Below are 22,008 nucleotides of genomic sequence, written 5' to 3' on the forward strand. Positions count from 1 at the left end.
TTTTCCTTGGGAGTCGGTGGCAAGTGCGCCCCCTTCAGGCAACTACGAGGTGGGCAGCAGGGCCAGTGAGTGACTTGAGCAGACTGGACAGGCATACCCCCACCTCCCCTGAGCCCTCTGGAGCTAGGCCTGCGGAGGGCGGTGGCAAGCACACGCTCTCCCACTTGCAGGTGGCACCAGCTTGCTACCTCATCGGTCTGTCTGTATCTGCTGGGCTGTCAGCCTGCATGGGTCTCTGGAGGGCAGATCAAGGCCCTGAAGGGCAGATCAAGACACATCACACGCCAGCGCCATCTCTTTGCTATTTGTTATTAATAAATTTATTTTACATCTTCTGAACCAAGATTAATTATGAAATTTAATGGGATGGCATGAAAAGGCCAAACCTGATATCTGTGAGCAATATATACATAGCCGTTCTATTTCCACACTAACAACTCAGGTCCTCACCTGCATCTATGCGGCCCCCCTCCCCCCCACCCCCTCCAACTTTCTTCCTCCAAAATGAGATACAGAATAGCACCAGGCTTCTGGGAGCTTCAACATTTAAAGAGACAAACACAAAGGCAGAGAAGGGTGAGAAGAACCACAGTACAAGATGTAATAATAAAAAAAAAGTGGCCAAAGAATCGATAGCAAACTCATCTCTGTCTCCAGATTAATGGCTCAGCTGAAAGAAGTGGGGGGAGGTCCTCAGGGAAGGAGGGGGATGCAGAAGTTGGCAGGTGAGCTAGTGACCCGGGAACAGAACTCTGGGTGGGCAGCCGCCCCAGAGGGGGCTCAGGCCACATCCTGGGCTCAGGGGAGGGTCGGTGCTGGGCCCCCAGTAAGTGCGGCGGGAGGGAGCTTTGGAAATGGTGCAGCCGAGCCCCTCCTCTGCTTCATATGTTCCTGAGGATCTGTGTGCACCAGCGTGGGGGGGCTGGGGGAGGGGACAACACACAGGCATCTCAGAAAGTAGGAGAGCCATACGCTTGTGGGAAAGGAGGCTGGGGTGGGGGTGGGGAACCCCAACAACTAGCCCTCTTGGCTGAGCAAGTGCCTGCAGAGGGACAGGAGGCCAGGCCGGGGCTCCTGCTGGCCTGGCTTCTCTGTGGGCCCTCCCTATGCCAACCTTGCCCCTGCCTCCCGGCCTGAGCAGCTGGCCGCGCCTGCACGACCCATGGCTGGAGAGGGCAGCCCCCAGCCCTGAAGACTTGGTGGCCGGGAGGACTGGCTCCATCTAACGCACCTAGAACTCGGCCATGATCGTCCAGGGCCAGACTCCGGGTCGGCTCCTCCTTGTGTATCTGGTTGGCCTGGGCTGGGTGTGCAGCCCTCAGCTGACGTATAACTTGCCCTCAAGTTGGGAGCTGTCTGGCCCCAGAGCTGCATGCCCAGGGGTGGGCAGGGACTCACAGAAGTAGTTCTCTGTTGGCGGTGGGCTGGGGTTGGGAGTCAGGGGCCTGGAAGAGGCTGGGAGGTCCAGAACCATCGGGAGCAGCTGGTCCGCCTGCTGGCTGGCAGAGGATGGCGGGGAGAGGCAGCCGGGCTCTCTGCAGGTCCTCCTGGGGGCTCTGTGCCTGCAGCTGAGGGCAGGTGGGCTGGCAGCTGGCCCAGAGCTGCTCAGCCTGCTGGGAGGCAGGGCCAGGGGCGGCACCCTCAGAACACTTAGGTCCTGGGGGCCTTCCTGCCCCAGGCCAGGGAGCCTGTGTGGCCCAGCACTCTGCCAACCTATTGGGGGGCTGCCTGGGAGGGAGAGGCATGTCTCTCCCTGTCGGTGGGGCACAGGCTGGAGGGAGGCCAGAGACCTAGGCTCATGGCCTGGAAGGGGAAGGTGCTTGCTGCTGGTTGTCCTGATACCACAGGAGCTGGGGGTGCCACAGGGGCTGGGGGCTCTTGGGACAAAGAGTGAGGCTTGTGGCCAGGATGAGCCTGGCCTCTTCTCGGCACTGCCACTGGGGAACTGAACCTTCCGCTTGTGGCCAAAATGAGGCAGCTCTGGGCCAGAGAAGAGTTCAGTAAATCCTGAGCTGGTTAGGAGGCCCTGGTAAGCAGGGCTCCCAGAGCCTGGGGTCTCTAGGGGGTCCACAAAGCTGTCAGCTGACCCCTTCAGCTCCCGGCAGCTTGCTATCGGTTCAGGAATCTTGCCAGCCTCCACAGGTTCTGCTGCTGCCTTCATGCCACTCACAGTCCCACCAGGCTCGGTGGCACCTGGGGCCTGCTGATGATTGTCTTTCCTCCTCCAGGGAGATGCTGCCCTGAGAGGGGAGGGCCAGTGGGGAGGCGGAGGCTCAGGACATAGAGGGTCACAGTCGGAAGCCAAGGAGCCTGGCTGCCTGTGGGGACAGAAACACCCAGTGGGTCACAGAGTTCAACTCCAGAGCAAGTGGGGGTCCTCCCGGGCTGGGGGCACAGTGGAGGCCCATATGGTGCTACCCTTCTGGGGTTTGGTGTTTAGAAAAGAGCTGCCATTCTGGGTCCCAGGTGAAAGGCCTGTTCTTGGCTCTGTGGTCCGTGGTCGGGGCTGGCCAGAGAACAGGTTAGAGGCTGCTCTGTTTAATAAGGCAGTTCTGGAGGAGGCTGCCCTTTGGTGGCTAGAGAGAGCAGCACAGGTCCTGGCTGTCCACCCTGAGCCCAGGGAGGCTGCCTGCAGTGGAGACTTGGGGGTGCAGGAGATGAAGCCACAGCTCCTTGGTGGGCAGCAGGCGGTGGGTGCTCAGAGGGCCCTGGGATTCTGCCAAATCCTCTGCCATCCTTTCTGGGGTAAACTTCTAGAGAAGCAGGAAGACCCTGCTCTTCACCTACACAGGAAAGATCGAGGAATCCCCCACCCTACTTCTGGAAGGCCAGACAGGCACGTGACCAGACACATGGCAGGAGCAGAGCGGCAGCTGGATTGCTCCCCCTGCGCCGCCAGCTGTGCCGTTAGGAAGGGAGCTCTGGTTGGGGTCCATCCTGATCTGATGGGATGAAGCCCCAAATGGAGGCCTTCCCTTGACCGTCCCCTAAAGAACAGAACAGAAGATGGCAGGAAAGAAAGGGAAGGAAGGAGTAAGAAAGGGACCACAGCCTGGTCTCTGCTGTCGCCAACCCGAGGGTTCCTCTCCACCTCGGGGCAGCAGCAGGAGAGCTGAGAAGGTGGTTGTGCCTGGCACCCACGGCAGGGTGGCACGGTGGTGCTTACCCGGGGAGGCTGGCCTGGAAGGGGGCATCTGCAAAGCTGTGGCTCAGCTGGGCGATGATCCGATCGACTTCAGTGTACAGGTGGGCTTCCAGGGCAAAGCCCTGATGCTGGGGGCTCTGGAGATGCTGCTCAGGGTGAGAGGAGGCGGGGGGGCGTTAGACTAGGCTGGGGCAGGACACAAGCAGACCACCCAACCTCACCAGGGCGGACAGACCGTCTGGGAGGAGCTGTGTGGTGGGGAAGGAGCTCACCCTGTGCAGCTCCTCGAAGGCTTCTTGGCAGCACTCACAGTACCCTTTCCTCCTCCTGGGCACAGTGCAGGCAGCCGATCGCCGGCTTGGCTCCTGGTCCTTGGCCTCTCTGGGGAGAATACAGGGTGGGGGAAAGTGGTCACTGCTGGAGCCCTCAGAGTGAACTGCGGCCCTGTGGCCTGGAGTCCAGGTCAGTGGGGAAAGAGGGACCAAAATGGCCAGAGTAGGGCACAGGCTGGCCTGCCTACAGTTGGCACCACTCGTACAAGGGGGGCAGGAGAGGCAGCAAGGAAGGAGAGGCCTCTCTGTGAGTACCCCACCTTAGCTCCATCTTGATCCCACCCACATACCTCAAACCACAGGCAAGAATCCCTGACAATGTTCCAGCTCCATGCTCATACCCAAACCCAGGGTCATTAGACCCACACAGCTGTACCTTCCCTGAGGACTCTCACATCTTTCTCAAGCCTGACTTCTTTGAATTGCAGTCCTGCATTTGAGTTTTGATTTGTTAACTGAAGTATAGTTGATTTGCAATGTTGTGTTAGTTTCTGGTATGCAGCAAAGTGATTTACTTCATTTTTCTTTCGCATATTCTTTTCCATTGTTTATTACAGGATAGTGAATATGCTTCCCTGTGCTATCCAGTAGGACCTTCTTGTTTATTTTATATACAGTAGTTTGTATCTGTTGATCCCAACCTGTTAATCCTGATTTATCCTTCCTCCATCTGATATATCCATCTGATATAGCAAGGAAAAGTAAGAAAGCCTTCCTAAGTGATCAATGCAAAGAAATAGAGGAAAACAATAGAATGGGAAAGACTAGAGATCCCTACAAGAAAAGTAGATACCAAGGAAACACTTTATGCAAAAATGGGCACAACAAAGGACAGAAACGGTATGGACCTAAAACAAGCAGAAGATATCAAGAAGAGGTGGCAAGAATACATAGAAGAACTGTACAAAAAAGATCTTAATGACCCGGATAACCACGATGGTGTGATCACTCATCTAGAGCCAGACATCCTCAAGTGTGAAGTCAAGTGGGCTTTAGGAAGCATCACTACGAATAAAGCTAGTGGAGGGGATGGAATTCCAGCTAAGCTATTTCAAATCCTAAAAGATGATGCTGTGAAAGTGCTGCACTCAATGTGCCAGCAAATTTGGAAAACTCAGCAGTGGCCACAGGACTGGAAAAGGTCAGTTTTCATTCCAATCCCAGAGAAAGGCAATGGCAAAGAATGCTCAAACTACTGCACAACTGCACTCACCTCACACGCTAGTAAAGTAATGCTCAAAATTCTCCAAGCTAGGCTTCAACAGTACATGAACCGAGAACTTCCAGATGTTCAAGCTGGTTTTAGAAAAGGCAGAGGAACCAGAGATCAAATTGCCAACATCTGTTGGATCATAGAAAAAGTAAGAGAAGTCCAGAAAAACATCTGCTTCATTGACTACGCCGAAGCCTTTGACTGTGTGGATCACAACAAACTGTGGAAAATTCTTAAAGAGATGGGAATACCAGACCACCTGACCTGCCTCCTGAGAAACCTGTATGCAGGTCAAGAAGCAACAGTTAGAACTGGACATGGAACAACGAACTGGTTCCAAATTGGGAAAGGAGTATATCAAGGGTGTATATTGTCACCCTGTTTATTTAACTTATATGCAGAGTACATCATGAGAAGTGCTGGGCTGGATGAAGCACAAGCTGGAATCAAGATTCCGGGAGAAATATCAATAACCTCACATACACAGATGATACCACCCTTAAGGCATAACGTGAAGAGGAACTAAAGAGCCTCTTGATGAAAGTGAAAGAGGAGAATGAAAAAGCTAGCTTAAAACTCAACATTCAGAAAACTAAGATCATGGCATCTGGTCCCATCCCTTCATGGCAAATAGATGGAAACAGTGACAGACTTTATTTTCTTGGGCTCCAAAATCACTGCAGATAGTGACTGTAGCCATGAAATTAAATGCTTGCTCCTTGGAAGAAAAGCTATGACTAGCCTGGACAGCATATTAAAAAGCAGAGACATTACTTTGCTGACAAGGATTTGTCTAGTCAAAGCTATGGTTTTTCCAGTAGTCATGTATGGATGTGAGAGTTGGACCATAAAGAAAGCTGAGTGCCGAAGAATTGATGCTTTTGAACTGGGGTGTTGGAGAAGACTCTTGAGAGTCCTTTGGACTGTGAGGAGATCCAACCAGTCCATCCTGAAAGAAATCAGTCCTGAATATTCATTGGAAGGACTTGTGCTGAAGTTGAAGCTCCAATACTTTGGCCACCTAATACAAAGAACTGACTCATTGGAAAAGACCCTGATGCTGGGAAAGATTGAAGGCAGGAGAAGGGGACAACAGAGAATGCGATGGTTGGATGGTATCACCAACTTGATGGACATGAGTTTGAGCAAGCTCTGGGAGTGGGTGATGGACGGGGAAGCCTGGCGTACTGCAGTCCATGGGGTCGCAAAGAGTCGGACAAGACTGAGCAACTGAACTGAACTGAACTGATCCCTCCTCTAACTGCTTTCCCCTTTGGTAACCATGAATTTGTTTTCTATGTCTGTGAGTCTATTTTGTAAATAAATTCATTTGTATTCTTTTTTAGATTCCACATATAAGTGATATCATATGATATCTCTCTTTCTCTGGTTTGCTTCACTCATAATCTCTATTAAATCCACCCATGTTGCTACAAATGGCACTGTTTCAGTCTTGCTTATGGCTGAGCAGAGCAGTATTTTACTGTGTGTGTGTATCCATATCCATATGTATATATATACACTGCATCTTCTTCATCCATTTATGGACATTTAGGTTGGTTCCGTGTCCTGGCTATCATAAATATTGCTGCTATGAACACTGAGGTGCAAGTATCTTTTTGAATTAGCATTTTCTCCAGATATATGCCTATGAGTGGTCATATGACAACTCTATTTTTAATTTTTTAAGGAAACTCCATACTGTTTTCCACAGTGGCTACATCAGTTTACATTCCCACCAACAGCGTAGAAGGGTTTCCTTTCCTCCACATCCTCTCTAGCATTTATTATTTGTAGTCAGTCCTGCATTTTTAAACAGCCTGTGGGGTACTGGTATTTGACTGAGCAAATTCAGTGGGTCCAAACTATTCCCCTAAGGACTTTCTAAGTATGACACAAAACCCAGGAAATGGTAAAAAAGCTGATAAGTTCAATGACAAACAATTAAAAAAATATATATGCATGGTAGAAAATATAAGCAAACTCAAAAAAACACACCAGGAACTGAGGAAGATATTTATAACTAATAACATAGCAAAGGGCTCCTTACAAATCAATAAGTGATCAATAACTGAATAGAAAAACTGGCAAAGGCTATGAAAAAGGTTCACACAAAAAGAGATTTAAAAAAAGAGACAGTCAAATGATCCAACATAGGAAAACATACTTAAGCTCATTCATAAAGAGAAAAATGAAAATTAAATTACACTGAGATTTGGTTTTTGAGCTATCAGACTGGCTGAAGTCACAAGTCTGACAGCTCACTATCTTAGCCATGGGGATGGGAAAATGGGCTCTGGTCCACTGTGAGTGAAAGTGCACCCTGGCATTACCTCCATGAAAAGCAATTTGGCTGCACTTCTCAAAATTATAAATGTAGGCACCCTTTGACCTGGCATTTCCACTTTTAGGAATTTGTCCTGCAAATATACTTGAACAATCATAAATTTACTCTGAACAAGACTGTTCACTGCAAAAGACTGGAAATCATCCACGCATATGTTAAATAAAATACGGTAAATCCATACCATGGAATACCCTGCAGTAATTAAAGGGAATGAAGACGCTCTTCAGGTTCTAATAGGAAATTAAGAAATATTCAGTGGGAAAAAAAGCAAGATCCAGCACAGTGAATATCTTGCTATACTTTGTGAGAAGAGAGAACAAAGGGTACGCGATGTACTGTCCATAAACTCTCTCTGGAGACTCATGGTCTAGAGATTGGAGGATGGGCAAAGAATACAGACATTTCACTGTAAACCCTTCATCTTCCCTTTATCAGCTCCTGTGCCATCCCCAGGCCTTCCCAGGCCAAGCACCCCCCGCAGCCCCAGCCCAGGCAGCCGCTGGGCTGCCCCTCTTGTGTCCCTTGTATCTTCTGGGAAAGGGATGGAGGGCCCTTGGACTTCACCCTGGCTTGTTCTCGCCTTCCTCTGCTCTTTACTGCCACAGTCCCTTTCTGTTTTTCCTCCCATTTGCAATATTTCCTGACCCCTTAGCCCCTGTCTGCCGGTGGAAACCACAGGTCCTCCCTGGCACTGGGGACCCTCGGGCTAGACATCTGCCCTCTAGTCTCCTGGCCCGTAAGTTAGAAAGGTCTGGGAAGGTGTCCAGGTCATCACCTGAACTGCATGCCTTCTGCACGTTGGTCAATGAAGGGTCCAAACTCACCTACCTACAGAGTAGGAGTCCAAGCAGCCTATAGGTCACTTCAGGCCACACAGTGTGGCAGGCCCCCCAGACCCTCTGCCCGCTATGTTTAGCTTCAAAGGCCTCAAATGTGGACATGCGCTGAAACCACGCGGGGAACCTGGGAACACGGAGGTCTGGGGCCTCCATCACCAGAGACTGTGATTCCGCAGGGGGGTAGTCCAGGAACCTGCATTTTTAACGGGCCCCCAAGGAGACTCCCTTAAGCTACAGTCCATGGGGTTGCAAAGAGTCAGACATGACTGAGCGACTTCACTTTCACAAGGAGACTCTAAGAAAGGAGGTCTATACTCCAAGGTTCAGAAACCAGCCTTGTGCCCTCTGGACACAAGTCAAGTTCTTCAGTACGGATGGAGAACACCAGATAAAACGGATGAACACTCCCGGTGTCCCTCTTCTCTGGGCTAAGTTCCCAGAATAGACTTTGCCTAAGGAGCTAACACATGGCCATTCCCCAGGCTGACCAGCAAGGCCCCAGCGGGGAGGGCTTTGACTTGAAACCAGCCCTCGTATTCAGGAACCAGAAAGACCCACCTGGTATGGTGTGAGCTGCTTGGAGTCATCGGGGCCTCAAAAGGACAGGCGGCTTTGGGTCCCAGAAAAGAAATTTCAGGAAAGGATTTAAACTGAAGGTGGAAAGGACGAAACTTCCTGAAACACACAAAACTTCCATTTTGACTCCAGTGGGGAAGGGAAAAGGTGAGGAAGAGGGGCCAGCCCAACTCCTGAGAATTCCCATCTTAATAAAGCAGACTCTCACCTGCCCATTTTTTTGGGCCATGTCGCAGAGCATGTGGGATCTTAGTTCCTTGACCAGGGATCAAACTCGTGCCCCCTGTATTAGAAGCTTAGAATCTCAGCCACTGGACCACCAGGGAAACCCCTCACTTGCCCAGCTTTTAAATACTAGAACAACATTCTTATCTGCCTTACTGGGTTAGATTAATATTTTAAATTAACACTCTTTCTGTCTACTTTCCAAGCCTGTTTACAATCACTGCCTCCCCCATATCCTGCAACCTCTGAGCTGAGCAGAATAACGGTGTTTTCATGTTTTATATCATAGAAGAGGAAACGAAGCCCTGAAGTTCTGTGGCTTGCCCAAGGGCTCATGACCTATAAGCGGCCAAGTCCAGATGGGAAGCCACGTCTCCCAACTTCTGATCTAGTTCCTCCCACCTTTCCATTTTGTTTCTCGACCCTCAAGTGACCGCTGAGAACTCTAGCCTGGCAGAATCTAAATGCAAGGATGTTAAGACCAGATCAGTGATCTTCCTGTTCCATGAAGAGGAATATTTTTGCTATGGGCTGGGTCCTTGTACTATCTGAGGGGTGGTGCTCTGAATGGAAAAGAGAGGCGCAGTGAAGGTTCTGGGCAGTCAGACATGCACTGAGTCGTTTGCTTTAAGTAACTCACATTCAGGAGACTTTTGGAGCCAGATGTGGTGATCTGTGGGTACTCAGCAGCCCCTGAACACACCATGTTGGGGTGCAGTGGACGGTGCTCCAGGGGAAAGCAGGCCCTGGGTTCCAGGGGCATATTGAGACCCTGCAGCCTCAGGAGGAAATTAACCAATGAGTCTTCTTGGGGATTTATCTGGCAGTCCAGTGGCTAGGACTCCCAGCTTCCACCACAGGGGGCCCAAGTTAGATTCCTGGTTGGGGAACTAAGATCCTGCAGAGTGCAGGGCACAGCCAAAATAAAAAGTCTTCTTGGATCCTGAAGGAGAAGGAGGCGCCCTTCACAGCCCTGGTACCCTGCCTTTCGCCCTCCTCCGTGTTATTTTGTTTCTGCTGAGGAGGTTGAAAAGTTGAGGCTGGTGTGGCTATGTTGGGTTTTGAAGAGCGCCTGCTTTAGAACAGCACGTAAAGAAGGATCGAGAGAAGGCTCAGCTCCATGTGCAAAGATACTAAGGCCCTAGTGGTGTCTTGGCCACAGCGTTCCCGTCATGACTGCTTGTACCCGGCTGGTTGTGAAGGGCGGACTGTGAAGGACATGCCCCCTCCCCCTACCCGCCTGGAAGGGGAGATGAGAGGGCCTCCTTCCAGCCCTGGATTCTTTCTACTGGCTTCTGAGCCACGAGCACCAACTCTGTCCGGTGTGGTGAGGCATGGGCAGGCCTGCCAGGCTTCTGGGGCTGGGTCTTTTCGGTGGCCAGCCCAAAGCTGAGGGACACAGAGCATTCTGACCCAGGAGTCTCTTCTGGGGACACCTGGGCTTTAAAAAAACTTCTGGGGTTAATTCTGATGTTCACAGACTTTTAATCTGGTACTTACCAAAGAGTCAGTGACAACCCAGGTGGCTAACAGCTCATCAGGTTATCACTGATGTGACCCTCCTGCTAGGCAGGAAAGGGCCCTCACGGGGACAGATAGGGCAGAGGGGAGAGGGCCCCGGGCTGCATGTGGACTCTAGCCTCAGACTAAGACTTACTAGCAAAGTGGCTGTGTCCATGTCCCTTAATATCTCTGACCTCAGTTTCCCAACTGGGAAGAGGATGGACTCTTCTCCACGGCTATGAGGAGATAACACATACCAGGAAATGGTTTTACACAGCAAACGGAAAGGCTTTGTCAAGTGTTGATACAAGGTGGTCTGACAAAGGAACCCCAATAGCACTCCAGAGATCCTCACTTTAGCAAAGACTATACCAGCACTAACACTAGCAATGATTTGGTACTGAGTGTCAGTGTACACATGGGGGAAATGGGGAGTCAAACAGCCTGGATGCAACATCACAGACTCAAAAAAGCAGAGCTTTGAAAGGAAGGAATTCAGGGACTTCCTTGGTGGTCCAGTAGCCAAGACTCTGAGCTCCCAGTGCAGGGAGCCCAGGTTTGATCCCTGGTCAGGGGACTGGATCCCACGTGCTACAACTAAGACCTGGCACAGCCAAATAAATAAATATTAAAAAAAAATAATAAGGAAGGAATTCACATACAGGATTATTAACCTCTGATTAATGACCAAGAGGAGTGCCAGCTGGGCATGGCTCCTCTGATCTATATGAGACCTCCCCATGGCAGCCTGGGGCCCCTGAGTACCTCTCCTCCATGTAGGTCTGGTGGTCCACTCACCTGCTCTCATCTTCGACTTTGAGGAACGGTGCCTTCAGTCTGGCCACTGGAAGGAAGAGTGCGCCCGTCAGCCATCTGTCTGCCCTGGTGCAGAGCCTAAGCTCCTCCCGCAGGAAATGCTCAGAGAGATGAGGCTCTGCCAAAGCCCAAGAGGCTCTCAGAGCCAGAGCCCTCGCGGCCCCAAGGTGTGCCTTTCCTTTGGCTGAGTGAGGCCCCTGCTGCCATCTCCTCCAGCCTCTACCACCCTTGCGGGGAGAGGCTACAGGGTGCCCCAGGGTCCTAAATGCGCCCACCTTCAGCCTCCTGTGTGTGGGTGCTGAAGGCTGTCAACCTTGAGAGTCAGGAACCTGGCTGGGTAAGAGAAACCCAGCCCCTACTGGTTTCTGCTAAGAGCCTCAGCTCCTTCCAGACCTTAACTCCTGGTGTCTCAGAATCCCAAGGGGGTCTGAGGATGATTCTCAGACAGAATTCTCCATGAGGAGCCTGGGGTTTGGAGGGGAGGAACAGCAAGGAGGAGAACTGAAGAGTGTTTCGAGGTCTTGGCAGGAGGACAGTTTAAAAAAATAAAAACCAAAAGTGAAATCTGGTTCTTGAAAAAAATAGGGCAAAGGGGTGCTGGGAAAACAGATTTGGAGTCAGTTAATCAAGAGATTTGTCCCCTACTAGCTGGCTATCTGCACAGTTTTCAGATTCTCTGAGGCATTATAAACCCCTTCTGCCCTTCCACGACGCCCAAAAGTCCTGTCAAAGGGGCAGGTGAGGCACTGAAAGGCTGGGCACAGCTAGCTGCCACCAAATCCCCAAGAGGCTGGCGCTTCTCAGCTCCCAGTGCCCGAGCAGAAGCAGCCTTTCTTCCTTAATTACTTTTTTGGGGTGACTCCTCATCTTTCTAATTAACTGACACAGTGATTAAAATCAATTCTCCCACAGACTTCCTTGATTTGCAAGCGTAAGAGGTGCCAAGTGACTTTCCTTATTAGTTCCCACTTGTGCACGAATAAATGCCACCAACAGAGCATCTTTGGGAGAAATATCCAGGGGGAGAAACTTTCCTGCTGTCCAAGAGGAGCCGGGAGCTGGGCCTGTCAATCTGCCTATTTGTCAATTTCAGGGAGTTTGGCATTTCTGAAAGTAGTAGGCAGCTGTCAAACTGCCCACCCCAAACTGCTCCTGAATCAGAAAGAAAAGGATGCTGAACTTCCATCGAAGCCCAGGAACAGCCAGAGGCTGCAGGAGCCAGAGTGACTACAGGATTTCTTGGCTCTACAGAGAAGGCCCGGCCCAGCAACCCTGGACTTGCTCACAGATGTCCGTCTCCCATTGCCCTCCTCTCTGAAGCTCGGGCCCTGGCAACAGGACGAGGCTGTACACAACCTGGACTTGCTTCCTGCCGCAGAAAAGTGAGCAGATGCTGCCACAGAGGGAGTCGTGGGGAAGCGTTTAGGGAGGGAGGGATGGCAATTAAATGAGGAAGAGCTCTTGCACTGACCTTTCCGTGTTCTTGACTCTGCTGGACATGTTCCCTGAATGGAAAGGAAAAATAGGTTAAGGATGTGAGGGAGCTAGGGGGCGTCGAGGAACTGGGCCCGGTGAGCTGAGCTGCTGCTCGTCTGCCCCACTTTAGCTTTCTACCCACGGCTGGACCCTGAGCTGGAGCAGACCTGAGCACCATGCTCTTTGCATGGTGAGCTGTGTGTGTGAATCTCAAGGGCCCTGACTTTGTGCAGGGAATGCAGGGCAGAGCAAAGAGCAAGCAAGGGCTGGGGAGCGCCCCCCACCACCGTGAGAATGGGGCCCGTGCCGCCCATGATGCTCAGGGTTCCCACACAACACCCCGGATGTGGCACAGATGAGACTGCAGCAGGTGACGCACCTGACGCGGAGGAGGGGCTCACTGGCAGCAGCCTGTGCATTCTGGGAGCGGCTGGCATTCCAGGCCAGCCCACAGGATGAGGGTGAAGACAATGCATTTTGGTTTTCACTACCCTATCTTACACACCCTGTGTTTGTCAAAACCGGCTTTCAGGCCAAGGTCAAACAAAGCTAATGTTACAAACCAAATGAAACAAAATCTTTAAAAAATCAGCTAAAGAGTTGGGAGGGTGTGGATAGAATGAGAGATCCAGTGGCTACATAACTGTCTGGGCCTCTGGGCCCAAGGGAACTCAGATTCTCTTCCAGGCCACGCCACCAGGGCCAACACAGCTCAAAGAAGCCTTCAACAAGCCCTCCCCCATCAGCAGACTGCACCCAAAACTTGCCCCAAAAGAGTCCCAAGTAGCTACAAAAGAGATTATTAAGCGAACAAAGTAAAGTAATAATACCACACATTTGTGTAAAAGGGGGGAATTTCGATGTATTTGCTTGTAGATACTTGGGAGTCCTGGAAGGATATTTGCACAACTGTTCACACTGTTGACTTCAGGGAGGGAGCTTGGTGATTGGGGAGCAGAAGTCGGAGGGGAAAGAGCCTTTAAGTGTATGCGACCCCATGGACTGTAGCCTGCCGGGCTCCTCTGTCTATGGGATTTCCCAGGCAAGGATACTGCAGAGGGTTGCCATTTCCGCCTCCAGGGGATCATCCCATCCCAGGGGTTGAACTCTGGTCTCTTGCATTGGAGGCTGATTCTTTAATGCTTGTGCCATCAGGGAAGCCCTGTTTACATTACAGCAAAACCTTAAAGATGCCCAGACCAGAGTGGGTGGGGTGAGGGCTGGTGAGGCTGAGCGTTCCACCTGGTTTGGATGTGGTCCCTCTCCTGGGTGCCAGGCCCTGGACAGACTTGTAGAGCCTGATTCTTCCTTGAATTCAGGGCTGGGTGAAGACCCTGTGGCTTTAAATCAGCCTGGGCTCTCTTGAAGTAGTACACAGTTCTAACCCCGGCAAAAGAAGGACAAGCCAAACAAGAATCTGGAATATGGCAGCTATTTCAAATGCCACCATCCCCTGCCACCACCCAGGCAATCTGCAGGCTCATTTCCAGACCAAGAACTATCCTCAGAATGGCAGCCTGGCCAGCAGGCCATGAGGACTTACCTGCAGGCAGTCCTGGGCCCCACACAGGTCTGCGGGCACCAGGGCTGAGCTGAGAGGCTGTGTTCCTCCCACCTTTCCCAGCAAGGCCAGGAGAAGGTGGCTGGGGCAGGTCACGGATTTACTAACGCTGTCACAGACTTTCCCGTTTCCCTTCAGTTTGGGAGGGGATGACCTACCTCTGGCTTCTTCAGCCTCTGTTTCTTCACACGTAGAGCATCAGGAGACAGTTGCTGCACCCGCACCAGCATTTCTGGGGAGGAAACAGAGGGCTGTGGCCAAAGGCTTCCTCTTCTCATTTCCCCAGCACAGCCCTGTCCTGGGGCCGAGGGACTGAAGGTCCCACATGGCCTGGCTCACTGGATCACACCAGCCTTGCCTGCCACCTTCTGGCTATGTGTCATCTCTGCACCTGCTGATAATAAAAGCGCAGGGTCCTCTATCCCTGGAAAAGTACCTATGCTGGCTGCATGCTCCTTTGGAGCACTGAATACAAATCTTGAACAGGAGGTGCCTGATGACCCATAAAGGGCTTTAAGGTGCTACTGAAGAGCAGTTTTGTGGGGGAGACCAAGTCATGGCATCTACTCAGTTATATCCTTAGGTGGGAGGCCCAGCAGGAGCTATACATGCTGGAGCTTCTGTAATACACAGAAAAGCAGGAAATTAGATCAAGTCAGAAATGGCTGGTTTTCCAGAGACGATGGAACCTCCCACCATCCCAGACCAGGACCTGCCCTGGCACAGCTCCCTGCCCCTCCAGCAGATCTCAGGCTGGATCTAGACCTGCCCCCTTTAATGGGTCAGAGAAAGCGCCAGACTCAAAGTGGAGCTGGGTGGGAGGGCTGGCCACTGCCAGCACATTCAAGACAGCTGCTCTCATGTAAATGTATTACAGCCTGCACACAGGTGGTTATAATGTGTGGCAAACCCTAGAGGAAAGAAAGAACAGGAAATGTAGTTGAGCCAAACTAGGGGGGAATGTGAGCCTGATAAGATTGGGTAATTTACTCAATCTATTCTCTGAGGCTCAACTTCCTCATCTGTACAATGGGCAGAGACTGTGGTGAGGATTAAATGAGGTGCTTCCTAGCTCAGAGTAAATACCTGATAAGGGGTAATGGATATTAGGATCAGTTCTTATTCAATCCTGCTGAGGAAAGCTGGCACCTGGGTTAAAAGAAGCAGCCCTTCCCAGCACCTGTGCTCTGCTATTGCTGCGGCTGCTTTCCACCTCTGTGGACCAACACAGTAAGTGACTGATACATCTGGCTTCAGCCAGTACATGACTCGGACCCCTCTCACAGCCCAGGTTCCCAGGCAAAGTTGCCACCCTCCCCCCTGCGGCCCTGGGCAGGAAGGGTACCGTCCACGTGGAGAATCTGCACCCCCCAGGAGCGGGCGTTGCTCAGGAGGCTGCTGCTGTGCCCAGTGCCGCCTCCGCTGCTGCTGCCCTGGAAAGACAAGCGGAGTCAGGCAGGAGGATGAGACCCCCCGCCTGAGGCTCAGCCACCTGGGGACAGGCTGGCCTGGCTTCTGGGAGCTCTGGGTCATCCATGTGCGGAGCTATCGCGAGAAGGTGTGCAGGGGAGCAAGCACAGAGCCTGGAAAGTCGACTTCAAACCCAGGAGGACCCTGTCCTCTGCACGGGCTGGCCACCTTGAGAGGGACAGATGGCTGATCTGGCTGGTGGCTCTGCTCCGGCTACCTCGGGACCAGGAAGGGACGTGTGTGTTCATGCGAGCGGCTTGTCGGGAGAGCCACTGTGAGGAACGCTCTGAGCCCACAGGAGGGACACAATAAACACCACCCTCATCGTACACGAAGCTACACTGGCCACACCACCCTCCTGCGTCACAGACCATGGCTGGGGCACCCGCCTGACGGCACCTGAACCACTCCTCTGCAAGATCACATTAACTCCTCCTGCCGCCACTCAACTGTAATGGCCCTGAGTCCTCACAGAAGGGATAGCTAGCTACGTGCGAAAGACGCCCCACCACATTTCTCCCAGGTTCTTAAGATCATGGAGTCAAAACCGGGCTCCTCCACCTCCAGCCCGGGTGACTCTGGACAGATGACTGAACTCCTCTGAGCCCCACTTCCTCGTCAGAAAGGAGGCAATCACGACAGTACTACACGTCTGGCTGGGCATGCCTTTTGTGTCAGTGCTTCAGAAGAACCTTCGGAGGCGGGGCTTATTCTCCCCCTGCGCCAGACACACCGGCCTCCAAGGCGGCCCCCTCGGCTCACCTGGTTTCTGATGGCCTTCTGCAGGAGTTCCTTCCCTCTGCTCAGAGGCACCTGGCGGAAGAAAGGAGCGATGGGGGAGCTGTGGAGACCACCTGCGCACAAACACACGTTTTCACAGGGGCTGGCCAGGACGTCTGGGAGTCATGTCCCTCGGAAAGCTGGGAGCAGGGACAGCTGAGCAGTGGCAGAAGTGAAAGCTGGGAGAACCTTCCAGAGGTAAAGGTAAAGCCATCCTCAGGTTTGGGTCACTCACAGGGAGCTGCAGCCCGGGCGGCCTGGAGCCTGGGGAGGGGCATTTTGAATTCACCCAAGGTCAAGTGTTACAAAGGTCCTGAGACTCTCTTCTTCTTGTTATTTTTTTAGACCTCTCTTTAAAAGCTCACAGTCCCCAGCAGACAAGTGTCGGTCAATCCTAACAAGCCCCCTCTGGTTTATTCTCCTACTGTTTCTTTTTCTTACTTTTTAAAAAAATGTTTGTTTATTTGTGGCTGTGCTGGTCTTCAATGCTGCACGTGGACTTTCTCTAGTTGCGGTAAGCGGGGCTACTCGAGCTGTGGGTGGGCTTCTCTTGTTGCAGAGCGCAAGCTCTAGAGCAAACAGATTCAGTAGCTGTGGTGCATGGGCTTAGTTGCCCCGTGATATGTGGGATCTTCCTGGACCAGGGATCAAACCCATGTTCCCTGCAATGGCAGGTGGATTCTTAACCATTGAACCACCAGGAAAGTCCTCCCCTACTGTTTCTGAATCTCAGACTCTGAAGTCCCAGGAAAAGTGAATATTTATCACAGAAGGGAGGGCATCGGGACGGCATGTCGCTGAGGTGTGTGGATCCAGAGCTGTGATAAGATAGTTTCAGCCCCTGAATTCAAATGAGAGATTAAAATAAACCAGATGAAACTAAAACCAGAAACTGTTGAAGTGGGCTCACAAAGGTCTACTTCCTTCGTTTACTAGACACACACTTCCCACCCCAGGAGGTTCTTACTGGGTCCATGGCTTTCTGTGCGGGCCTGGCACGGCTGCCTTTTGGGTTGGCCATGGGTGGTGTGTCCACTGTGACCTCGCTGGGGCTGGGGCAGCCTCTGTGACTTGTCCTGCTGCTCTCGGCCTTCGCCTCCCTGCGGCTGGACACGATGTAACTTACTTCTTTGCTCAGAAAACCTTCAATTACCTGAAACCAGATCACAGAGGTGGCTGAAACCCAAAAGGCAGAAGTAGAATCATCAATATTGACAGGTCAAGGAAGGAAATCAGGTCGGCTCACAGAAGCTCCAGAATCAATGTCCTTAAATAGACCAGATGCAATCCTGTGCTGGACCCCCGAGAAGACATCATCCCAAAATATAATAAGGTTTATGTACAGGACAGAGGTTTGACTCCAGAACTGTAGCTCCTCCCAGCAGAACCTTGTTGGTTCTGAGTATTTGACTGGTTAGGGTTTGCCCAGAGTGAGAGCACCCTGATGGGACTGGAGGATCAAGAGCTTGGCTAAGCCGTGATTTTGCTGTGAAGATACACCTGGCCATCCAGAGGCTGCATCTGTCATCTTGACCACACTACCAAGGGGAGCCTGAAATAAAATTGGGTTCTGGATATTACTCAGCTGCATAAGTATCCGCTCATCTTACCTGAAAATGGTCTGACTCATCTTAAGAAACCCAAAACAGTGCTGGAAACACAATGACACAACTCATGTCTGGGGGAAGAAGAAAAGATGGAAATAAGCAGTAGTGAGCTGGTAAACGCTTAATGTCAGACACTTGGAGTGAAAAGAAAGAAAAAAACAAAACCCTGCTTTGTAGTATTTGCTGGTTTCTGTGGAGTAAAATACTACTGGGGCTGATTTCAAGGTAGCCATATGACATCCCTGAATGTGGGACTGGAAAGAGATGCTAACAATTGGTTCTCATGAGCCAGGACCAGCCAGCTCCAACACACCTGTGAAAGGAAGGATGGATGATCTCTCTGAAGTGTGACTGGAGAAACCTGGCACTTAGGTTTAAAAAAAGAAGTTGAGGTCCCTCAAAAAGCTAAACATGGATTACCACCTGACCCAGCAATTCCTCTCCAAGGTATACATCTAACAGAATTGAAAGTAGGGACTCGAATGGACACTTGTCCACCCATGTTCACAGCAGCATTATTCATAATAGCTAAAAAGCAGAAACAAACTGAATGTCCATTAACGCCTGAATGGATAAGCAAAACGTGGTCTGCCCATACAGGGGAGCACCATTCAGTCATGAGAGAGAAAGGAAACTCTGATCTACTCTACAGCAGGGGTGAGCCTTGAAACCATTGTTAAAGTGTAACAAACCAGAAACAAAAGGCCCAACATCAGTGATCCCACTGATACAACGTATCTAGAATGGGCAAATTCAGAAACATAATGTACATGTGAATTCTGGGGAGGTGGGGGGAGGTGAAATGGGAAGTTCTTGCTTAAAGGTTACAGAGCTTCTGTTTGGGGTGATAAAAGTTTGGGAAACAGAGAGTGATGGTTATACAACAGGGTGAATGTAATTAATGTCCATGAATTTAAAAATAATTAATTTACAGGGACTTCTCTGGTAGTCCAGTGATTAAGAATCCACCTTTTAATGCAGGGGACATGGGTTCCATCTCCAGTTGGGGAACTAAGTCCACACGCTGCAATTACTGAGCCTGTGTGCCACAATAAAGACCCATGGCAGCCAAAATTTAAAAAAAAATAAAATAAAACTTTTTTTAAATTAAGAAGAATGAACCATAAACAATTACAAAGGCACATTTTGTCATATAAGTTTTATCACAATTTTAAAAAATCTTTAAAGCGATAGGTTGAAGGAGTATGTCTGTCTACCTTCTGTAATATGGCAAAAAGATAAATGATTTCATGGCCATACGTTTCTCCTATCCCAACAAGTCCACTCCTTAGCAAGGCCACTCTGCTTTTCCAGTTCTCCAGAATTCTAGAATGAACAGAAATTACTTTTCTAATTAGGAAAAAAAATTATCTTTACTTTTAAAAAAGGTTTACATTTCAGCTGCTCTGGAAAATGCAGTGATACCTCTGAAAATACCTGGAAGTCACAGGCAGAACCCCTCTCCAGCTCCTGCCCTTTAATCCACGAAGGCACATGGCACCACAGGGGAGAGAAGCAGGTTACCTACCCCACCCAGCTGCTGAATGGCCCCCGTCAAAAACTGGAGGTTCTTGCCAGCAGGCAGATCCAAGTAGAAGGATTTTCCAGAAAAGGGCTGCCTCCTGGCATCTGGTGAGCTCTTCTGGCATTTCCCCAGACAACTGGAAACTCCAAGCTGAGCTCCTAGAAAACAACAATAAAGGGGAAGACAGTGAAAAGCTTGAGGTAAGAGAGAGCCAGGAGCCTTTGCGGCCAACAGCCCCTGTGTGGTGCCTGGCCAGGCCCTGGGCACCAAGGGGGACACGAGACTCCTGTTCCTGCCCTTGGGAAGCCCAGGTGCAGAGAAACCCAATCCTCATACATGGATGTTGGGAATGTAAAATGGTGCAGCCACTTTAGGCACCAGTGCAGCTGTTTCTCAAAAGGTTAAGTATAGAGTTAACATAAGACTCAGCAATCCGATTCCTAGGCATACTCCCAGGAGAAATGGAAACATATATCCAGATAAAGTTCATGGCAGCATTATTCATCGTAGCCCCAAAGGGGAAACAATTCAAATGTGAATAAAACAGTAAGCAAAAGGCAATACATTCATATGATGGAATACTATTTGGCAATAAAAACCAATGAACTATCAGGACTTCCCTGGTAGTCCAGTAATTAAGAGTCTGCCTGCCAATGCAAGGGACACCAGTTCAATCCCTGGTTGGGGAACTAACATCCTACATGCCATAGGGATCCAGTGGCAGCCAAATTAATTAATTAATTAATGAAAAAAGTGAAAGTGTCACTCAGTCGTGTCCGACTCTTTGCAACCCCATGGACTCTAAGTCCATGGAATTGTCCAGCCCAGAATACTGGAGTGGGTAGCCTATCCCTTCTCCAGTGGGTCTTCCCAACCCAAGAATCGAACTAGGGTCTCCTGCATTGCGGGCAGATTCTTTACCAACTGAGCTATCAGGGAAGCCCTGATAGCTGCACTCAATATGCCAGCAAATTCGGAAAACTCAGCAGTGGCCACAGGACTGGAAAAGGTCAGTTTTCATCCCAAAGAAAGGCAATGCCAAAGAATGTTCAAACTATTGCACAATTGCACTCATCTCACACACTAACAAACTAATGCTTAAAATTCTCCAAGCCAGGCTTCAACAGTATGTGAACCGAGAACTTTCAGATGTTCAAGCTGGATTTAGAAAAGGCAGAGGAATCAAAGATCAAATTGCCAACATCCATTGGATCATAGAAAAAGCAAGAGAATTTCAGAAAAACATCTACTTCTCCTTCATTGACTGTGTGGATCACAACAAACTGTGGAAAATCCTTAAAGAGATGGGAATATCAGACCACCTGACCTGCCTCCTGAGAAATCTGTATGCAGGTCAAGAAGCAACAGTTAAGACCAGACATGGAACAATGGACTGGTTCCAAATTGGGAAAGGAGTATGTCAAGGCTGTATATTGTCACACTGCTTATTTAACTTCTATGCAGAGTACATCATGAGAAATGCTGGGCTGGATGAAGCACAAGCTGGAATCAAGATGGCAGGGAGAGATATCAATAACCTCAGGTATGCAGATGATACCACCCTTATGGCAGAAAACAAAGAAGAACTAGAAAGACTCTTGATGAGAGTGAAAGAGGAGAATGAAAAAGCTGGCTTAAAACTCAACATTCAAAAAACTAAGGTCATGGCATCTGGTCCCATCACTTTGTGGCAAATAGATGGAAACAGTGACAGACTTTATTTTCTTGGGCTCCAAAATCACTGCAGATGGTAACTGCAGCCATGAAATTAAATGCTTGCTCCTTGGAAGAAAAGCTATGACTAGCCTGGACAGCATATTAAAAAGCAGAGACATTACTTTGCTGACAAGGATTTGTCTAGTCAAAGCTATGGTTTTTCCGGTAGTCATGTATGGATGTGAGAGTTGGACCATAAAGAAAGCTGAGTGCCAAAGAATTGATGCTTTTGAACTGGGGTGTTGGAGAAGACTCTTGAGAGTCCCTTGGACTGTGAGGAGATCCAACCAGTCCATCCTGAAAGAAATCAGTCCTGAATATTCATTGGAAGGACTTGTGCTGAAGTTGAAGCTCCAATACTTTGGCCACCTGATACGAAGAACTGACTCATTGGAAAAGACCCTGATGCTGGGAAAGATTGAACGCAGGAGGAGAAGGGGACAACAGAGGATGAGATGGTTGGATGGCATCACTGACTTGATGGACATGAGTTTGAGCAAGCTCTGGGAGTGGGTGATGGACAGGGAAGCCTGGCGTGCTGCAGTCCATGGGGTCGAAAAGAGTCGGACGCGACTGAACTGAACTGAATGAAAAAAAAAATCTCTTCCCCAAATAGTTCCTGGTCTAATGAAGTCAGAGGTGGACCCAAAGGAGAGAGTAAAGAAGAATATGAGCCTGAAAAACTAAGAGGACAGATACCGACTGCGGTTGCTTCTCTTGTTGCAGAGCACGGGCCCTAGGGCATGTGGACTTCACCAGTCGTGGCACACGGGCTCAACAGTTGCGGTTCCCAGGCTCCAGGGCACAGGCTCAATAGTTGTGCGGCACAGACTCAATAGTTGTGCGGCACAGACTCAATAGTTGTGCGGCACAGACT

General features: G+C 50.3%; 1 protein-coding gene across 2 annotated transcripts in view; it reads right to left on the reverse strand.

Moving 5' to 3' along the window:
* Nucleotides 1-297: 297 nt before the first annotated feature.
* Nucleotides 298-22,008, reverse strand: part of DBF4B (DBF4 zinc finger B) — a 30,351-nt gene continuing 8,640 nt past the window's right edge. For both annotated transcript variants that reach the window (XM_040245128.1, XM_040245127.1), the window contains 11 exons: nt 19,419-19,573; nt 17,251-17,436; nt 16,266-16,316; nt 15,379-15,466; nt 14,192-14,265; nt 12,468-12,501; nt 10,979-11,024; nt 8,435-8,551; nt 3,418-3,526; nt 3,167-3,291; nt 298-2,318 (listed from right to left, as the gene is read on the reverse strand). In XM_040245128.1, coding sequence (XP_040101062.1) covers nt 1,319-2,318; nt 3,167-3,291; nt 3,418-3,526; nt 8,435-8,551; nt 10,979-11,024; nt 12,468-12,501; nt 14,192-14,265; nt 15,379-15,466; nt 16,266-16,316; nt 17,251-17,436; nt 19,419-19,573 — 1,985 coding nt within the window. In that variant the 3' untranslated portion in view covers nt 298-1,318. The remainder of the gene's footprint in view (nt 2,319-3,166; nt 3,292-3,417; nt 3,527-8,434; nt 8,552-10,978; nt 11,025-12,467; nt 12,502-14,191; nt 14,266-15,378; nt 15,467-16,265; nt 16,317-17,250; nt 17,437-19,418; nt 19,574-22,008) is intronic.

Source organism: Oryx dammah, unplaced genomic scaffold (genome assembly GCF_014754425.2).
Source record: "Oryx dammah isolate SB20612 unplaced genomic scaffold, SCBI_Odam_1.1 HiC_scaffold_8, whole genome shotgun sequence".
Classification (NCBI taxonomy): Eukaryota; Metazoa; Chordata; class Mammalia; order Artiodactyla; family Bovidae; genus Oryx; species Oryx dammah.